This window comes from Gouania willdenowi, chromosome 17 (assembly GCF_900634775.1).
Source record: "Gouania willdenowi chromosome 17, fGouWil2.1, whole genome shotgun sequence".
NCBI classification, from domain to species: Eukaryota; Metazoa; Chordata; class Actinopteri; order Blenniiformes; family Gobiesocidae; genus Gouania; species Gouania willdenowi.
This window is the reverse complement of record NC_041060.1, coordinates 34,359,969-34,373,252: the sequence shown is the minus strand read 5'-3', so window position 1 is coordinate 34,373,252 and position 13,284 is coordinate 34,359,969. Positions and strand designations below refer to the sequence as shown.

General features: G+C 41.1%; 1 protein-coding gene across 2 annotated transcripts; it reads left to right on the top strand.

Moving 5' to 3' along the window:
- The first annotated feature begins 1,647 nt into the window (after positions 1–1,647).
- Positions 1,648–6,841, top strand: LOC114479347 (zinc finger protein 239-like). Of its 2 annotated transcripts, none has more exons than XM_028473002.1 (3): positions 1,648–1,773; positions 4,936–5,009; positions 5,751–6,841. In XM_028473002.1, exons 2-3 carry the CDS (start codon positions 4,941–4,943, stop codon positions 6,747–6,749), a joined length of 1,068 nt encoding a protein of 355 aa, XP_028328803.1. In that variant the 5' UTR covers positions 1,648–1,773; positions 4,936–4,940; the 3' UTR covers positions 6,750–6,841. The 2 variants fall into 2 exon arrangements, with proteins under 2 accessions (XP_028328803.1, XP_028328804.1); XM_028473003.1 differs by having other exon boundaries at positions 1,667–1,773; positions 4,908–5,009.
- Positions 6,842–13,284: the final 6,443 nt, after the last annotated feature.

The window sequence follows — 13,284 nt, the reverse complement described above, 5'->3', positions numbered from 1 at the left end:
AAGTTGTAGTGAGTACTAAAGTTGTTAAAAAAACCAAAAAATAGAAGCGAAAGGACCAACCTGTTGTAGCAGCTCCGTGTGTGTGTATCTCACTCTCTGACAGGGAACAAACACAGCTGCTTGCGATAGGTGACCGAGCTACGTGATTGGCTGAACGTAATCTCGCGAGAGTAAGGTGGAGTGGAGGAAGGGACGTCACACGCTTAAAAAAATGAATTTTAGCAACGGAGAACCCCCTTCAAAACCACCCAACTGAACTTAAAGCCTTTACACAACTTGTTTTATTATTATATTTAATAAATATAATTCTGTATAAGTATAAATAACACTGCCAATCCTATATAAATATGTTGATCAATATATAATAATATTTTAGATATTATTCATATATATATATTTATCAGGGCTACATTATACTCATCTTTTTCAATGTTGTTTCAGCATATAGTACCTTTAAATGTAGTTTTCCTCTTAAATTATATACCCCTTCTCTCTCTAAAAATCTTTAATGCAAACCTTTTGGAAGTGAACATTTACTGCTTTATGAATCATTTGGACAGTTTTGAGTTGGATGAGATCTGGAGTTGTAAATCTGATGTTTTTAAGAATAATCCATGTCTTTGTTCTCTGTATCCTGCGTTATGTATCAGTCTGATGGATCTTTTTTGCATTATGAATAATGGTTGGATGTTCGTCATGTATGTATTTCCCCAAACTTCTAGACAGTAACTCAAATATGGTTGAACAAGTATATAATAAAGAGTGTGTAATGCTTTTTGATTAAGAATGTGTCTTGTTTATTTAAATAGAGCGGTTTCAACCACGTCTACACGCTCACCTATTTGTGTCGCAATCTTAGTGAATGTTTTAGATCTTTGAGTTCAGCTCATGAACAATGGGAACAAAAACAAAAGTGTTGCATTTATATATTTTTTTAATATACATAACACAATTTTTGCTTATTTTGACCCTTTTTCTGCAACTACGCCAAGCCTGCCAAATTTTAACATATTTTCATCACTTTTTCTTGCCATATTCATATTTCATGCGTATTTTGCCAATTTAACCACATTCACAATTTGTCATACCCATTATTTACCAGTTTAAACTAATTTTTCCTACATATCCCAACATTATTATATTGTTTTGGGGAAGGTCTGGGTTAGGATGCACTCAGCAATCATCTAACTGTGCTTTTCATGCTGTTGTGAGGAGTAATGAAAGCAATGACTCCTAAAAACAAGTGATAACCTGACAAACAGGTTATCAACACTGATGTAGTCCAGGGTAAACATGGGTATTTAGTAGGTATTTATCTATAAAGCAATCTCTGTGTGTGTGTTCCTCAAAAATCTCTGCGAATCAGGCTCAGGTTGACTTTCAACATGGCTGCTGCTTGGTTCAAAGGTGTGCAACATCAGATTTGTTTGGACTGCAATGATACCGTCAATTATTTATTTATTTTTTCATAAAATTGTCTTAAATGCAGCTTTGCAGAAAAGCTCATTGTTGACAGGTTGTCATGCCAACTCAAGGATAAGCTACAACAGCTCAATGTTGACAGGTTGTCGTGGTAACTCAAGGACAAGTTAGAACAGCTCATTGTTGACATGTAGTCATGGTAACTCAGGATAACTTGAAAGCTGTGTAGAATCAACAAGAGTAACTGCTCAAAGAGCTTTTAAAAACAACTCAAGTGGGTCTAATATCCTAAAAAACACCCTGTAAATATTGACGAGCAGGTGTCCTCTGTGAGCAACTTTTGTAACTAAGGTAAGTAATAATATTATCGAAAAAAAATAGAATAAAAAATAGGCTTTCACTATGTACTAGTACAGTGCCCGTCGGACGTATGTATTCATATAGTGGGAGCTTAAGTAATGTTGTCAATTATGGCCAAATGAGTATATGTTTGAAGGTTGGATGTACAAAGAGGTGTACATACTCTGTACTCTAGTGGAATGTTATAAAAGGGTTTATTTGCAGGTGCAAAGTAAAATAGCGTGTACGGTTTCCCTGGTTTAATTCTATTGGACATGCGCATGACAGATTGATAAATAAAGTTTGCAGCAATGCCGCGGTTTAGGTAGAATCTGATAAAAGACATCAATTAATTCAATTAAAACTATTAATTTTGCATTTAACAATGTGAAACAGTCATTTACCGATGCAGAAACAGTGAAAGAATGTAGAAGTCAAACTTTTCTTATACTTTTTTTTTTTTGATACTGCTTTAATACAATATTTTAAAAGGAAAGTAATCAGAACATCCTGGTAAATGTTTTAATATGATTTTAAATCCATACAAATGACGATAGAATTATTGTGTTATTACATGTTTAATGTGTATTTTTAATGAGATATCACAGTCTCCATGTGTTTAAACCATTAGTAATAATATATAAATATACGTGCATATTCATCTCCTCCATTTCCCGCACGGTTTAAATGTGTCCATTCATTGATCAGAGATTAATAATGAGAAAGTTGTGGATAAACAGAGAGGGAGGGGCTTGAGGAACAGTCACAGGGCAAGATACACTATCGCTTTTCGGGATGTACGCGCAGTGCACGCACCTCCTGTGCACAGCTCACCTGCACCTGCAGCGTCTACAGTGTTGGATGTGACATCCAACAGCATCCAACAGCACCGGTGCTGATCATTTAGTGCTGAGTTCAAGAAACTATTCATCAAACACTCAAGTTTTATAATTTACATGTTATTTAATTCATCATCTTTTTTAGCTGAACCAGTTTTAAACTATAAGCCTGGCTCAACTGAGAACACTTTGATGAAATACCCCCCAGGAATTGGTCATGTTTTTAGTTTATTTATTTCTTGCACTTTTTGTCATTTATATTTAATTAAATTTGAAGCTGCTTGTATTTTTTATTACTTGTACAAAAATCCAACTGGTGCTGTTTTTAGAATTTTAGAATTTAAACAATAAAAATATTGAAAATGTGACGGTGCTATGTGTCAGTTCACTATGAGAGCAACTAGGAATGTCCGGCCCACAAACCATAGCCTTCCGACAATATGGCCCACAGCAGTGTGGTTAAATAGCCCTGAGGGGTATTCCAAACTCTGAGTATCCCATTCCTAAACGCGAGGTACGTTCTTCTCTGAGTCTGTTTCCATGGCAACATTGTCCGTGAACTAAACCTGGTCGCTGGCAAGTTTTGTTGAAGAAACTATGGGTTTCTACCTGGCTCCGCCCACCTGATCACCGTTTCTTAAGGAACACTTTAATGTAACTTGACACTGTTCTCTGACACACATTTAACATTACACACCACAGACGTGCTCACATCATTACAAATGTGTTGCTTTATGTTTTTTTGCAAACGGTAGCTTTCTTTATAACATTGTGGATGCAGAGCATTTAGGGAAAGATACTGAAAGGTTGATCTGCATTTAAACATCAACTGACGTCTGTAGTAAAGTTCCCTGGATACACACATGTGGCAAATGTAAAAAAGAAAAAGTTCATTTAAATGAATCCACATTTAATGAGTTAATGCTCTGTCCTTGGAAGCACAGGGTCGAGATTCAATCCCAGGCTTAGATTTTACTAATGACGTCTTTTTTGGACATCGATGACTCTGGCAACTATATTACATTAAAAATTAATAAAAATGTTGCGGTGTCAAGCTGCCTTCACTGTCGTTATAGCTAGTGTAGTGGGAGGGCTCTCTATGCAGCAGCCCTCTCATCCCTGGCAAGATGAAGTGATGAAGGAACCAAAAAGCGGGACTAATCATGGGTGATTTAAAAGACTATAGTTGCTGAAGTGGCACTCTTAGTGAACGCACCTTTAAAACAGGCTCATATTCCACAAACGTCGACTTATTTAAATCACTCTCTTCCGGGTGGTTGCCACGGCAGCTCGAGTAATCTCTGCTCCATTGATGATGGCTTTTTATCGTGCACGTACATGAAAGTAACCCAAGGTTTACATACTCAGAGTTGATTGACCCACTTCATACCAGCTGTAATGGAATCAGATACCCGGAGTTTATAGATAGACTCAGAATTTGTTAACTCTTCTTTATGGAATACACCTCAGGTCTACAATCCCTGTCATCGATGATCTCGTCCACAGCAATCAACAACTGCATCTGCCCTGATGAAAGCCTGTTAGGCTGAAACATGTTGGCATGGTTTTTAAGATTAAATAGCCCTTATGGAATAAAGGCTTTTTAACTACAGTCTCTCTGAGTGCCTCAGATCTTTATGAAACTAAGTTGGATCCCCAAACTGAAGAGCACCAGGGAGACAACACATTTTTTCAAGCAACTTTCTAACACAAGAAACACATGCAGCACTCCCTGCAACAGTTTTCTAACTGCAGCTCTTCACCAGAAATGGTCGTAGCTTCACAGACACATAAAAGTTACGTGGGAACTGGTTTGCTCTGTATTTTGGCAGTTTAGACGTGTTTTGGGTGAACGCGTCAACATGTTGTTTAGCTCAGGACTGGGAGAGGTACTGGGGTGCACTAAATGAACGGTCCCCTGAAACATTTCCCTTTGCCTCACGATGACGGCGTTTCATTCACATTATGTCACTTTCTGCATTCAACAGTGGATTTTGTTTTTATTGGTTGATTCCGTCCACTATTCCATTAACGCATAAATTATGTCGCCCTAATTATCCAACCATCAACTCATGTAGTTGATTCATCCTGTAAAAACAAAGTCAAACCTTAAAGTCAACTGTTTCCTCTGAAGATGTTTATTTACAAATTCATGAGAATTTAAATTCTTTAGCCACGAAATCAAAGTATTTCCTCCACATCTTTTGATCTCTGAACAAACTGATACTTTTAGTCAATTTCAAAGTGATAACACTGCAAAGGATGGATGGATTAATATTATAGATTTCCTCTCTTCGATCCCTCAAGTTTAGCTGATTCCATGCTGATGTTGCAGGTTGAATGGAGGCGTCTGAAGGAGGATTGTGGAACCACTCAGCCGTGACAGCAAACATGGACCCCTCAGAAAAGGTGAGAAAAGAGTTCATTGTAGTCTTTCAGCAAATGAGAACAAAACCACTGAATGTGGAACCAGTGAAGGACATGTTTAAAGCTGAACATCAGCTGGACTTCTGTTCTGTGACTTTATTGTGTCCATTTGTGGCTCTAAAACCAGTTCAGATGAACTGGTTCTCACTGTGAACCAGTGAACCATGTGAATGATCTCACTTTTTAGCAGCGTTAGCCTCTGTGACCGCCTTTAACTGAGCTTATCTGATACAGAACATTAGTCTGACTCTTATTGTGAAAATATTTTTTTCTGAGCTCATAATGCAGCTTTTATTTGAACAGCTACAGTTACAAGCAGTAACTAGAAACACAATCAGAAGGAGGTCATCAGTTAGACAGGTTACCACTTTTCAACAAAACAATCTTAGCTTTTCCTCATATTTTCTCTACATTATTTAATGATATGTAAATGAGCTTTAAAGCAGCTTCATTTCCAACCAAATCCCTTCATTTGATCAGAGACAAGTGCTAATGTCCATCTCTGCCACTGAGCTGTGGCGGAAGTGATGCTTTGGTCAATGTTCTGCTGGTAAACTTTGGTTCCTGACGTCCATGTGGATGTTCTCTTGAAGTTGAGCTCCTAGTGAAGCCTAATGCTATGTCTGATCCATCCTTAACAGCCACTGTTCTTTCTAGGGAACACATTTAGAACCAATTCTTGTTTGGTTCCTTCTCTGTGTTTAATCTCTAACTGTTCTACAGGACTCTGGAAGCCAGAATAAAGTGGGTTCTCAACACTCTCAGCACGACGAAGCTCAGCCAAAACAAAGACACAAATCTAAGAGAAAAACTTCAGATCAAAGAGTTCAACAGCAGAGCCAACCTAGAGTTAAAACCAAACCACATACATGTGACCAGTGTGGAAAGGTTTTTACCAGCAAATCAAACCTCACTGAACATCAAAGAATCCATTCTGGATCAAAACCGTTCAGCTGTGACAAGTGTGGTCACTCTTTTACCCATAGATCTACCTTAATAACACACAAAGTCGTTCATACTGGAGTTAAAAATTTTAAATGTGACTTGTGTGGAACATGTTTTGCTATTAAGAAGAGCCTGAAATGCCATAAGCGTATTCACACTGCAGAGAAACCGTACACATGTGATGAATGTGGGAAGGCCTTTAGTCAATCTGGAAACCTCAGACGACATGTCCTCTTTCACCGTGGAATCAAAGCGTACAAATGTGAACATTGTGACAAGGCTTTTACACAAAGATCAGATTTAACGCTGCACATGAATATTCATTCCAGAACAGAGTTGTATCACTGTGACCACTGTGAGAAAATATATAACTGGAAAAAAAGCCTCACCGAACACCTGAGATCTCACACTGGAGAGGACGTGTGTCCCTGTGACCAGTGTGACAAAGTTTTTACAACATATCAACAGTTAAAACTTCACCAAATCAGCCACTCTTCAGAAAGGCCTCACAAATGTGACACATGTGGAAAATCTTACAAGTGGAAATCTCACCTTAATCACCACCAACGAGTTCATGAGAGAAATGTTTTCAGATATGACGAGTGTGGGAAAACCTTCAGTACTTCATCTGTTCTCCACTCACATCTCTGTGTGGATGGAGACATGGAGCAGAAATTATCTTCAGATCCCAGCGCCACACGGATGGTGACGACACCTTCTGGTTCCAGGGTTGGACTGAAGAACCCAGAGATCAGGCTGCACAGGATTCCAACATAAACCTGTTGTCAGCTGGAAAATAGACATCAACAGTTCAGGAAGTTGATGATCTTTGAAGGTCTGGTGTGAAAGAAAAGATCAATAAAATGATCAGTTTGCTTCAGGGTTTAGTTACGTCAGTGTCACGTTGTTCAAAGTGTTATTGTTGAATGGTGTTTAGTTGTCTTTTGTAATGTGTCCGTAGTTTAATGTTTGATTTATGTTGCTGCTGCCTGTTGGCATGTTGGACGATTTATTGTCCCAAAGTTTGTGTTTCAGTGTTTTAAACTAAATAAATATGACACATTGATTCCAGTGCTCATTGTTTTTTTTTACACTGTGATTTTCTTCCTTTGAATTAAAAGAAAATATGAAGAAAATCTCTTTACCTTGTATGACAATTTTGAAAGTGTGGAATGTGGGGGGTTTTTTGTATGTATTTAATCAAAATCAAAAAGATGCAACAAAATTAATTTATTAACAGCAGCAATGGTCTGATAACAATATGTTAAAAATGTATTATTTGTTACTGTAATGTAAGAAAAGGGGTGGGACTAATAAGTTTATATTTCAACCCCCTCCCTTTCAAACACAAAAAGTATGTGTATGCAGTAGTATATGTTTACTTTTTTTGGAGGGAAGCCATCTGCATCAATTTTTTTAGTTTTTTGTAATATAGTTTCTTGTATTATTGCTTTTTTTGTGTTTGCTTTGTACAGGAGGAATAGTTATTTCAACCGTAACTTTTTAGAATTAAAAGGCATTTACAGTAAGAGAGTGATTTTAGTCTTTAGATTATCACAAAGGTCAGAGGTCATGATAATGTAGGAGGTCATGTCTATGACAGATACCACGGCACACTAGTCACTCTCCTTTCAAACGGAGACAAAGGAGCTGAGAACAGGAATTTACGACTCTTTGTTCTTCCCCCGCTGTGAAGCACATGGCAGAATCTTTTCTCTTTGTGTTCTGCTTTTCTCCAAGAATTAACAAAGAAACATTCTAAAAGCAGACACAAATTTATGATAAAAATTTGAAATGTATTTTTCTACAATGTCAATAACTGTTTTATTCACAGGAAATGAGGAAACCCTTAGAATAATTGTTTTTACAGTTAAGTGTTTTTAAGGACTATCTCTCATTTAACTTTATATAAAGCATATCATGTTTAGTATCCAACTGTTTGGGAAATTATGATATTTGATGTGATTCTGCTTCGAAAGTGATAATTTAACTGTGTTCTGATTTATACCAGATTTTTTTTCACAAAGACGTTTGTCATTCAAACACAAAGTCACACCTACATAAGTCAACACCCACAACTCAACCACCTAAACAATCTAATTGGCTCCTGAAAACACATCGACCAATAGAATCGACAACAATAAAACCAAAGCGCAAAATTCAAATCATTGGATTTCGGTGGTGCTGGTCGCTCCGGCCCCACTGCAGTGTACATTTATTCTCGTTTGTCAACTTTCATTTTCTTTGTAATGAAGGTTTTAAATAATTAATTGGGTGTTGATCTAACCATATAATCATTGCTAAAACCATTTCTTAAGGCAAAGACAAGCGCAGCAAGTTTACATGTCCTGTTTCAACATTCTGTTGTAATTTTCCACTCGCAGCTATTGCAGCCACTCACCCCTCCCTTTTGAATGATGTTATGATCAAGGTTGATACCATATACAGTATGGCATTATTGAATCTTTGTGTAAACAGTTAAAGCTCACTTTCTGAATTACTTGAGATGTCTTGTAACATATTGTGATGTTGCTGAATAACATGTTGAAAAGATTATAACGGCTCAACCACACTTTATGTCTGTATTAGTCATTGGAGTCAGGTTACAAAAGATCACAGTAAGAATTTGAAACGGATGACGTGAGTGAAAAGCTTTAATCAGCCCTGCACATGAAGTTCGGGGCTCTTCCTCCTTGATTTTCCTCAGACTCGGTTCTAGGTATTTTTCTTAGAAGAGTGTGGTTGAGCCCGAGATCTCGTATTGCACTGCTTCCTGCACAACCTGGTAAAACAAAGGTCAAGTAAGAATTTGACCTGTGATCCTTCCTATTCAACGGACATGCTGGAATAAGAATAGATTAAATTCCAACAATTTGGTGACCTCGACGTGATAGGAGGGCCTCCGGACCTCCAGCAGCCAACTGGCGCACCACCTGTAACACTGGTAAGAACACCTTTGTTGTTCATTGTTTTGGATCCTGGAGGCTCAGACACCGTGTCGTAGTACTTTGTGTGAATTTGGATGTTGTGCAGAAAGCTGTTGTAAAAATGAAGTATTCAGTAGTGCACAGTGTTGAAGTAAATAAAAATACGGGCACGGTAGGACTCCAGAAAGTATAGCTTCATTGTGGTAGGAAGAAAGTACCCAAGAGTCCGGGGTCAGTCGGTACCTGTAAAAGATCAATTGTTGAGATCTCTGTTTAGCGCTGTGTGAGCGTTGTTCGTTTCATTTTATTGTTGTGGTGACCCGCTATGGTCTATAGAAAAAGTGAGCCAGACGAGGTGAGATGGTTAGAAACTCTTAGGGTAGAGTTGTCTAATCCTAATACAATTGTTAAATGAGACGTCTGGAAAAGGGTTGTAGGATAAAGCATTTAGGATATTGTATCACTGTATTGTCCTGTAAGTTCGATCGGTGTATCGGCAAACTATCAGTTCATTATGGATGGTGAATTTGACAAAGAAAAAGAATGGTTTGATTGGAATTCAGTACCTGTGGTGAAGCTGACGGTGGGGGAACAGATTATAAAAGCAGTGATTGTGGTTACAACAGGTATAGCAGATCAGGGCAAAAAGGATAAGTTGCAGAAAGAAATACGAGAATGTGTAACATTGTTACAAAACTTGGGATTATTCCCACCCGACACACTTCACTGTGATGTGTTCATAACTGTGTCCAGGGCAGAGCAGGCAGTGATGAGGGTAATGAAGGGAGTTAAAGGCATCAGAACTTCAGCATTGTCCACTAAGCGTTGTAAGCAAAAGACAGCAGTGCAGGCTTATGAACATATGAGATACTGCTTAAGACAAATTGGGTTGGGTAGCACTCTATTCAAGCTTAAACAGAGTGAGACTGACCAGGAAATAGCAGAGAGCCAGGGTACAGTGGGAGGAACAGTTGAGATGGGAGGACAGACGTAACACAGCACACAGCCACTCAGTACTGAAGAGGAAAAGTCCTCTCTGCTGCCATCTGGTGGAGAAAAGACAGTGTTACACACTGAACCTACAACTCCACCACCATATTCTGACAACAAAGTGAATAAAGAAACCCCTCCTTTGACAGTTCAGATGCCACAATTACAGATCAACAGTGGGTCCCTTAACTGCCAATGGGGAGATTATACGGGGGACATTCGACATGCAGATGTGACAATCAGAAATCCAAATAACCCATTCCATGAACCAGGTGCAGGATTAGGTCAGGCTTGGGATGAGCTTACTCAGGAGGTGCTGGAGCCTGTACAAATAAAACAAGAGAGAGAGAGAGACAATCGATCACATGGTTACCAAAGGGGTGATCCACATCAACCAGAACATTCTTCACGTTTTCTGCATGTTCAGTCTTTCACACATAGCGGCGAATACTTTCGACTCGAAATTCCTCCCTTGGTCACTGTGTATAGAGATTGCTGTGCCAAATCTGCTGAACAAGCCTTCCACTACAGTCTCCGCCTCCTGGTCTGGTATGGCGTATGCTTCCGGCCACTTGGTAAAATAGTCCATGGCTGCAAGGACATAACGGTTACCTCTCTCGGTGCGGGGAAAGGGCCCCATAACGTCCACAGCCACCCTCTCCATGGGTGCTCCTGTTGGCTGCTGTTGGAGATGAGCCCGGGACTGGTCGAAGGGACCCTTGTGAGCCACGCAGGCGTCACAGCAGCGGCAGAAGTCTTCTGTATCTCACCTATGCTGGCCCCTGTAGAAGCCCTGGCGTAGGCGGCGAAGGGTTTTGGAAACCCCGAAGTGTCCTGACCCCGTGCCCCCATGACAGGCCTCCAGCACCACAGTTCTCAGTAACCTGGGCACTACCACCTGTCATCTCTCCTCCCCTGTGGCAGGTTCCTTCCACGCCCGCTACAGCACTCCGTCTTAAAGGCGTAGCGAAACAAACTTGGACCACAGTCCTTTGGTGGCAGTTAAGAGGCCAGTGATCTCCTCCCAGGGCGGTCTCCGCTACCTCTCCAGCCACTGCATCACCGGTTCCAGGTCACTGTCCTGCTCCTGCTGAGATCTCCACTTCACTGCATCCCCCACCCGCAGGGTCCTACAGTTAAGGTCAGCTGTGTTGTCCTGCTGTGTGAGCTCTTTTTCTCTCACCTCCCTCTTTTCACAGTAACGGCAGCCCTCAGCAGCACATGGTCGGCGGGACAATGCGTTGCATCCCAGCCCTGTGAGCGATGGTGAAGTTGTTGAGGTGGGCTGTACAGAAAAAAGCTGTGGTACAAGGCTGTCCACTGACTGGTGGGCGCTGGTTAGGGAGGGAACATTGGTGAGTGTAGACAGCCTTGTGGAGTCCGAAACAAGAGCAGCTGTTATGTGAGTCTTTAGTTCTGCAGCAGCCACTGTAGCAGGTGGGGGGTTTGAGATTGTGTCAGGGGGGGTTAGTAGAACAGACCGCCCTCCTGGGAGGATGAGTGAACCTTTGCCAAAGTCCAGCACGCCACCAATGGCTCGCAGAAAGTCTAGTCCGAGGATGCATGGGTCTTGAACATCAGCCACCCACGCAGTAAATGACGTTGAGAGGCTCCCCACTGTAATTAGAAACACTCCTCTGCCTTGTATTGGAGCTAGATCGCCAGTCACTGTTTTTAACTGAACCGAAGTCGGCTCCACCACAACCCCCATTGGGAGGAAGTCCGGGCGCACCAAGGTTGCATTTGACCCCGTGTCCAGCAGGGCCGTACACCTGACCCCTGCCACCATCACAGGAATGTGGCAGAAGCCCCCAACCTGCGTCCAGCCCACAGTTATCTCCATTGCGGCTGGTGGCGATGGCAACCGGTGGTCGTCTGCTTCACGGGCCCGCGCTCCACCACCTACACGGGCCCTAGGTCGTTTCCCTGCACAGGTGTAAACTTGGAGCACTGTCTGAGGAGATGACCCGGCTGGCCACATCCCCAACAAAGCCTTGGGCGGCGCCGTGTGCCCTCATCCGGATTGAGTGGGTGAGGCGGGGCTACTCGAGCTGCGTCCTGCATGGCCACCGGTCCCTCTGCCCAACGGCCTGTCATCCTCTCAGCTCTCACCACTGGTGAGTCCTCACATCGTTCAGTCCCTCCACTCACCATCTCCCTCTCCACAGCCAGCTCCAGTGCTTCACTCAGCGTGGACAGGTGGGCCAATTGTGTCTGGATGCGCAGCTCCTTGGGGCTGAGAGCTTGTATGAACTGGTCCCTGGCAAGCTCCTTCCTCACTGATGGTGGCATGTCAGCATAGGCACGTCCGCACAAGCATTCAATCTCATTAGCCAGGATGCGAAGGGGCTCACCGGGCTGTCTGCGCCTGCTGTTGAACAGCAGTGCAGGCTGATTGAGCTGTCCAAAACGCCTCTGTAGGGCTCCCACCAATGCACCGTAGTCCATCCGCTCCTCAGGGGACAGGAGTAGGAGGCAGGCGGCTGCTTCATCAGTGAGGCACAGAGCCAGCTGCAATGCTTTATACTTCTCTGTCCAGCCAGCAGCTACAGCTAGCAGTTCAAATTGGGCTTTGAACACCTCCCAAGCTGTCTTACCAAAGAATTTTGGTGTTTTGATTATCCCCGGTGCTTCAAATCCATGGGCGCCGGAAATTTGCGGAGTAGATGAATTTATGATTACATTTTATTTGGTTTGTTCACTAAAACAATATAAATCATCTTAAATTTGTGTTTTATCTGTTATAGTATGATACTGTACAGTTGTCTTTTGTCATTATTAATATTTTTATTAATTTAAAAATTGGAAAAATTAATTAATCAGGCAATAAATGAGCATTTCCTTCTCATCCTTTGCAAAGATACAATAATTTTAAATATCTTAATTTCACCTGATCCTGTTAAAGTATTCATATTATATACTGTAGTTGTGTTTGCTCATTCATCCAAAGGCTAAATAAGTTCATTTTAAAATGTGTTCATAATACTGTAACTATCCATGTAATGATTTCTTACATCAAACATTTAATATTGTTTTATGAGATATCTCACAATGACTTGAGAATTATTTTATATTATATTCAGGGCTTTAAATTAACTTTTTAGATCACCAGTCAGCATGGCTATATTCAGTTAATAAGTGTGTGTGTGTGTGTGTGTGTGTGTGTGTGCGTGTGTGCGTGTGTGCGTGTGTGCGTGTGTGCGTGTGTGCGTGTGTGTGTGTGTGTGTGTGTGAAGAAGCTGCACTAAAGAGCTTCCTACCAGCCCAACCAGAGCAGTGGAGATTCAGTTGGTTTGGTCTCAGGCACAGTCTAAAAGCTTAGCGCACAGACTAGTGAAGTGTATTAAAGTATTTCATATTCTAGTACGACTCTTTTGAACAAAGGTTATCTGTTT

Coding starts and splice junctions, on each gene's coding strand:
- LOC114479347 (XM_028473002.1), top strand. CDS start 4,941: ATGGAGGCGTCTGAAGGAGGATTGTGGAACCACTCAGCCGTGACAGCA. Junction 5,010..5,750: donor ACATGGACCCCTCAGAAAAG/GTGAGAAAAGAG, acceptor ACTGTTCTACAG/GACTCTGGAAGCCAGAATAA.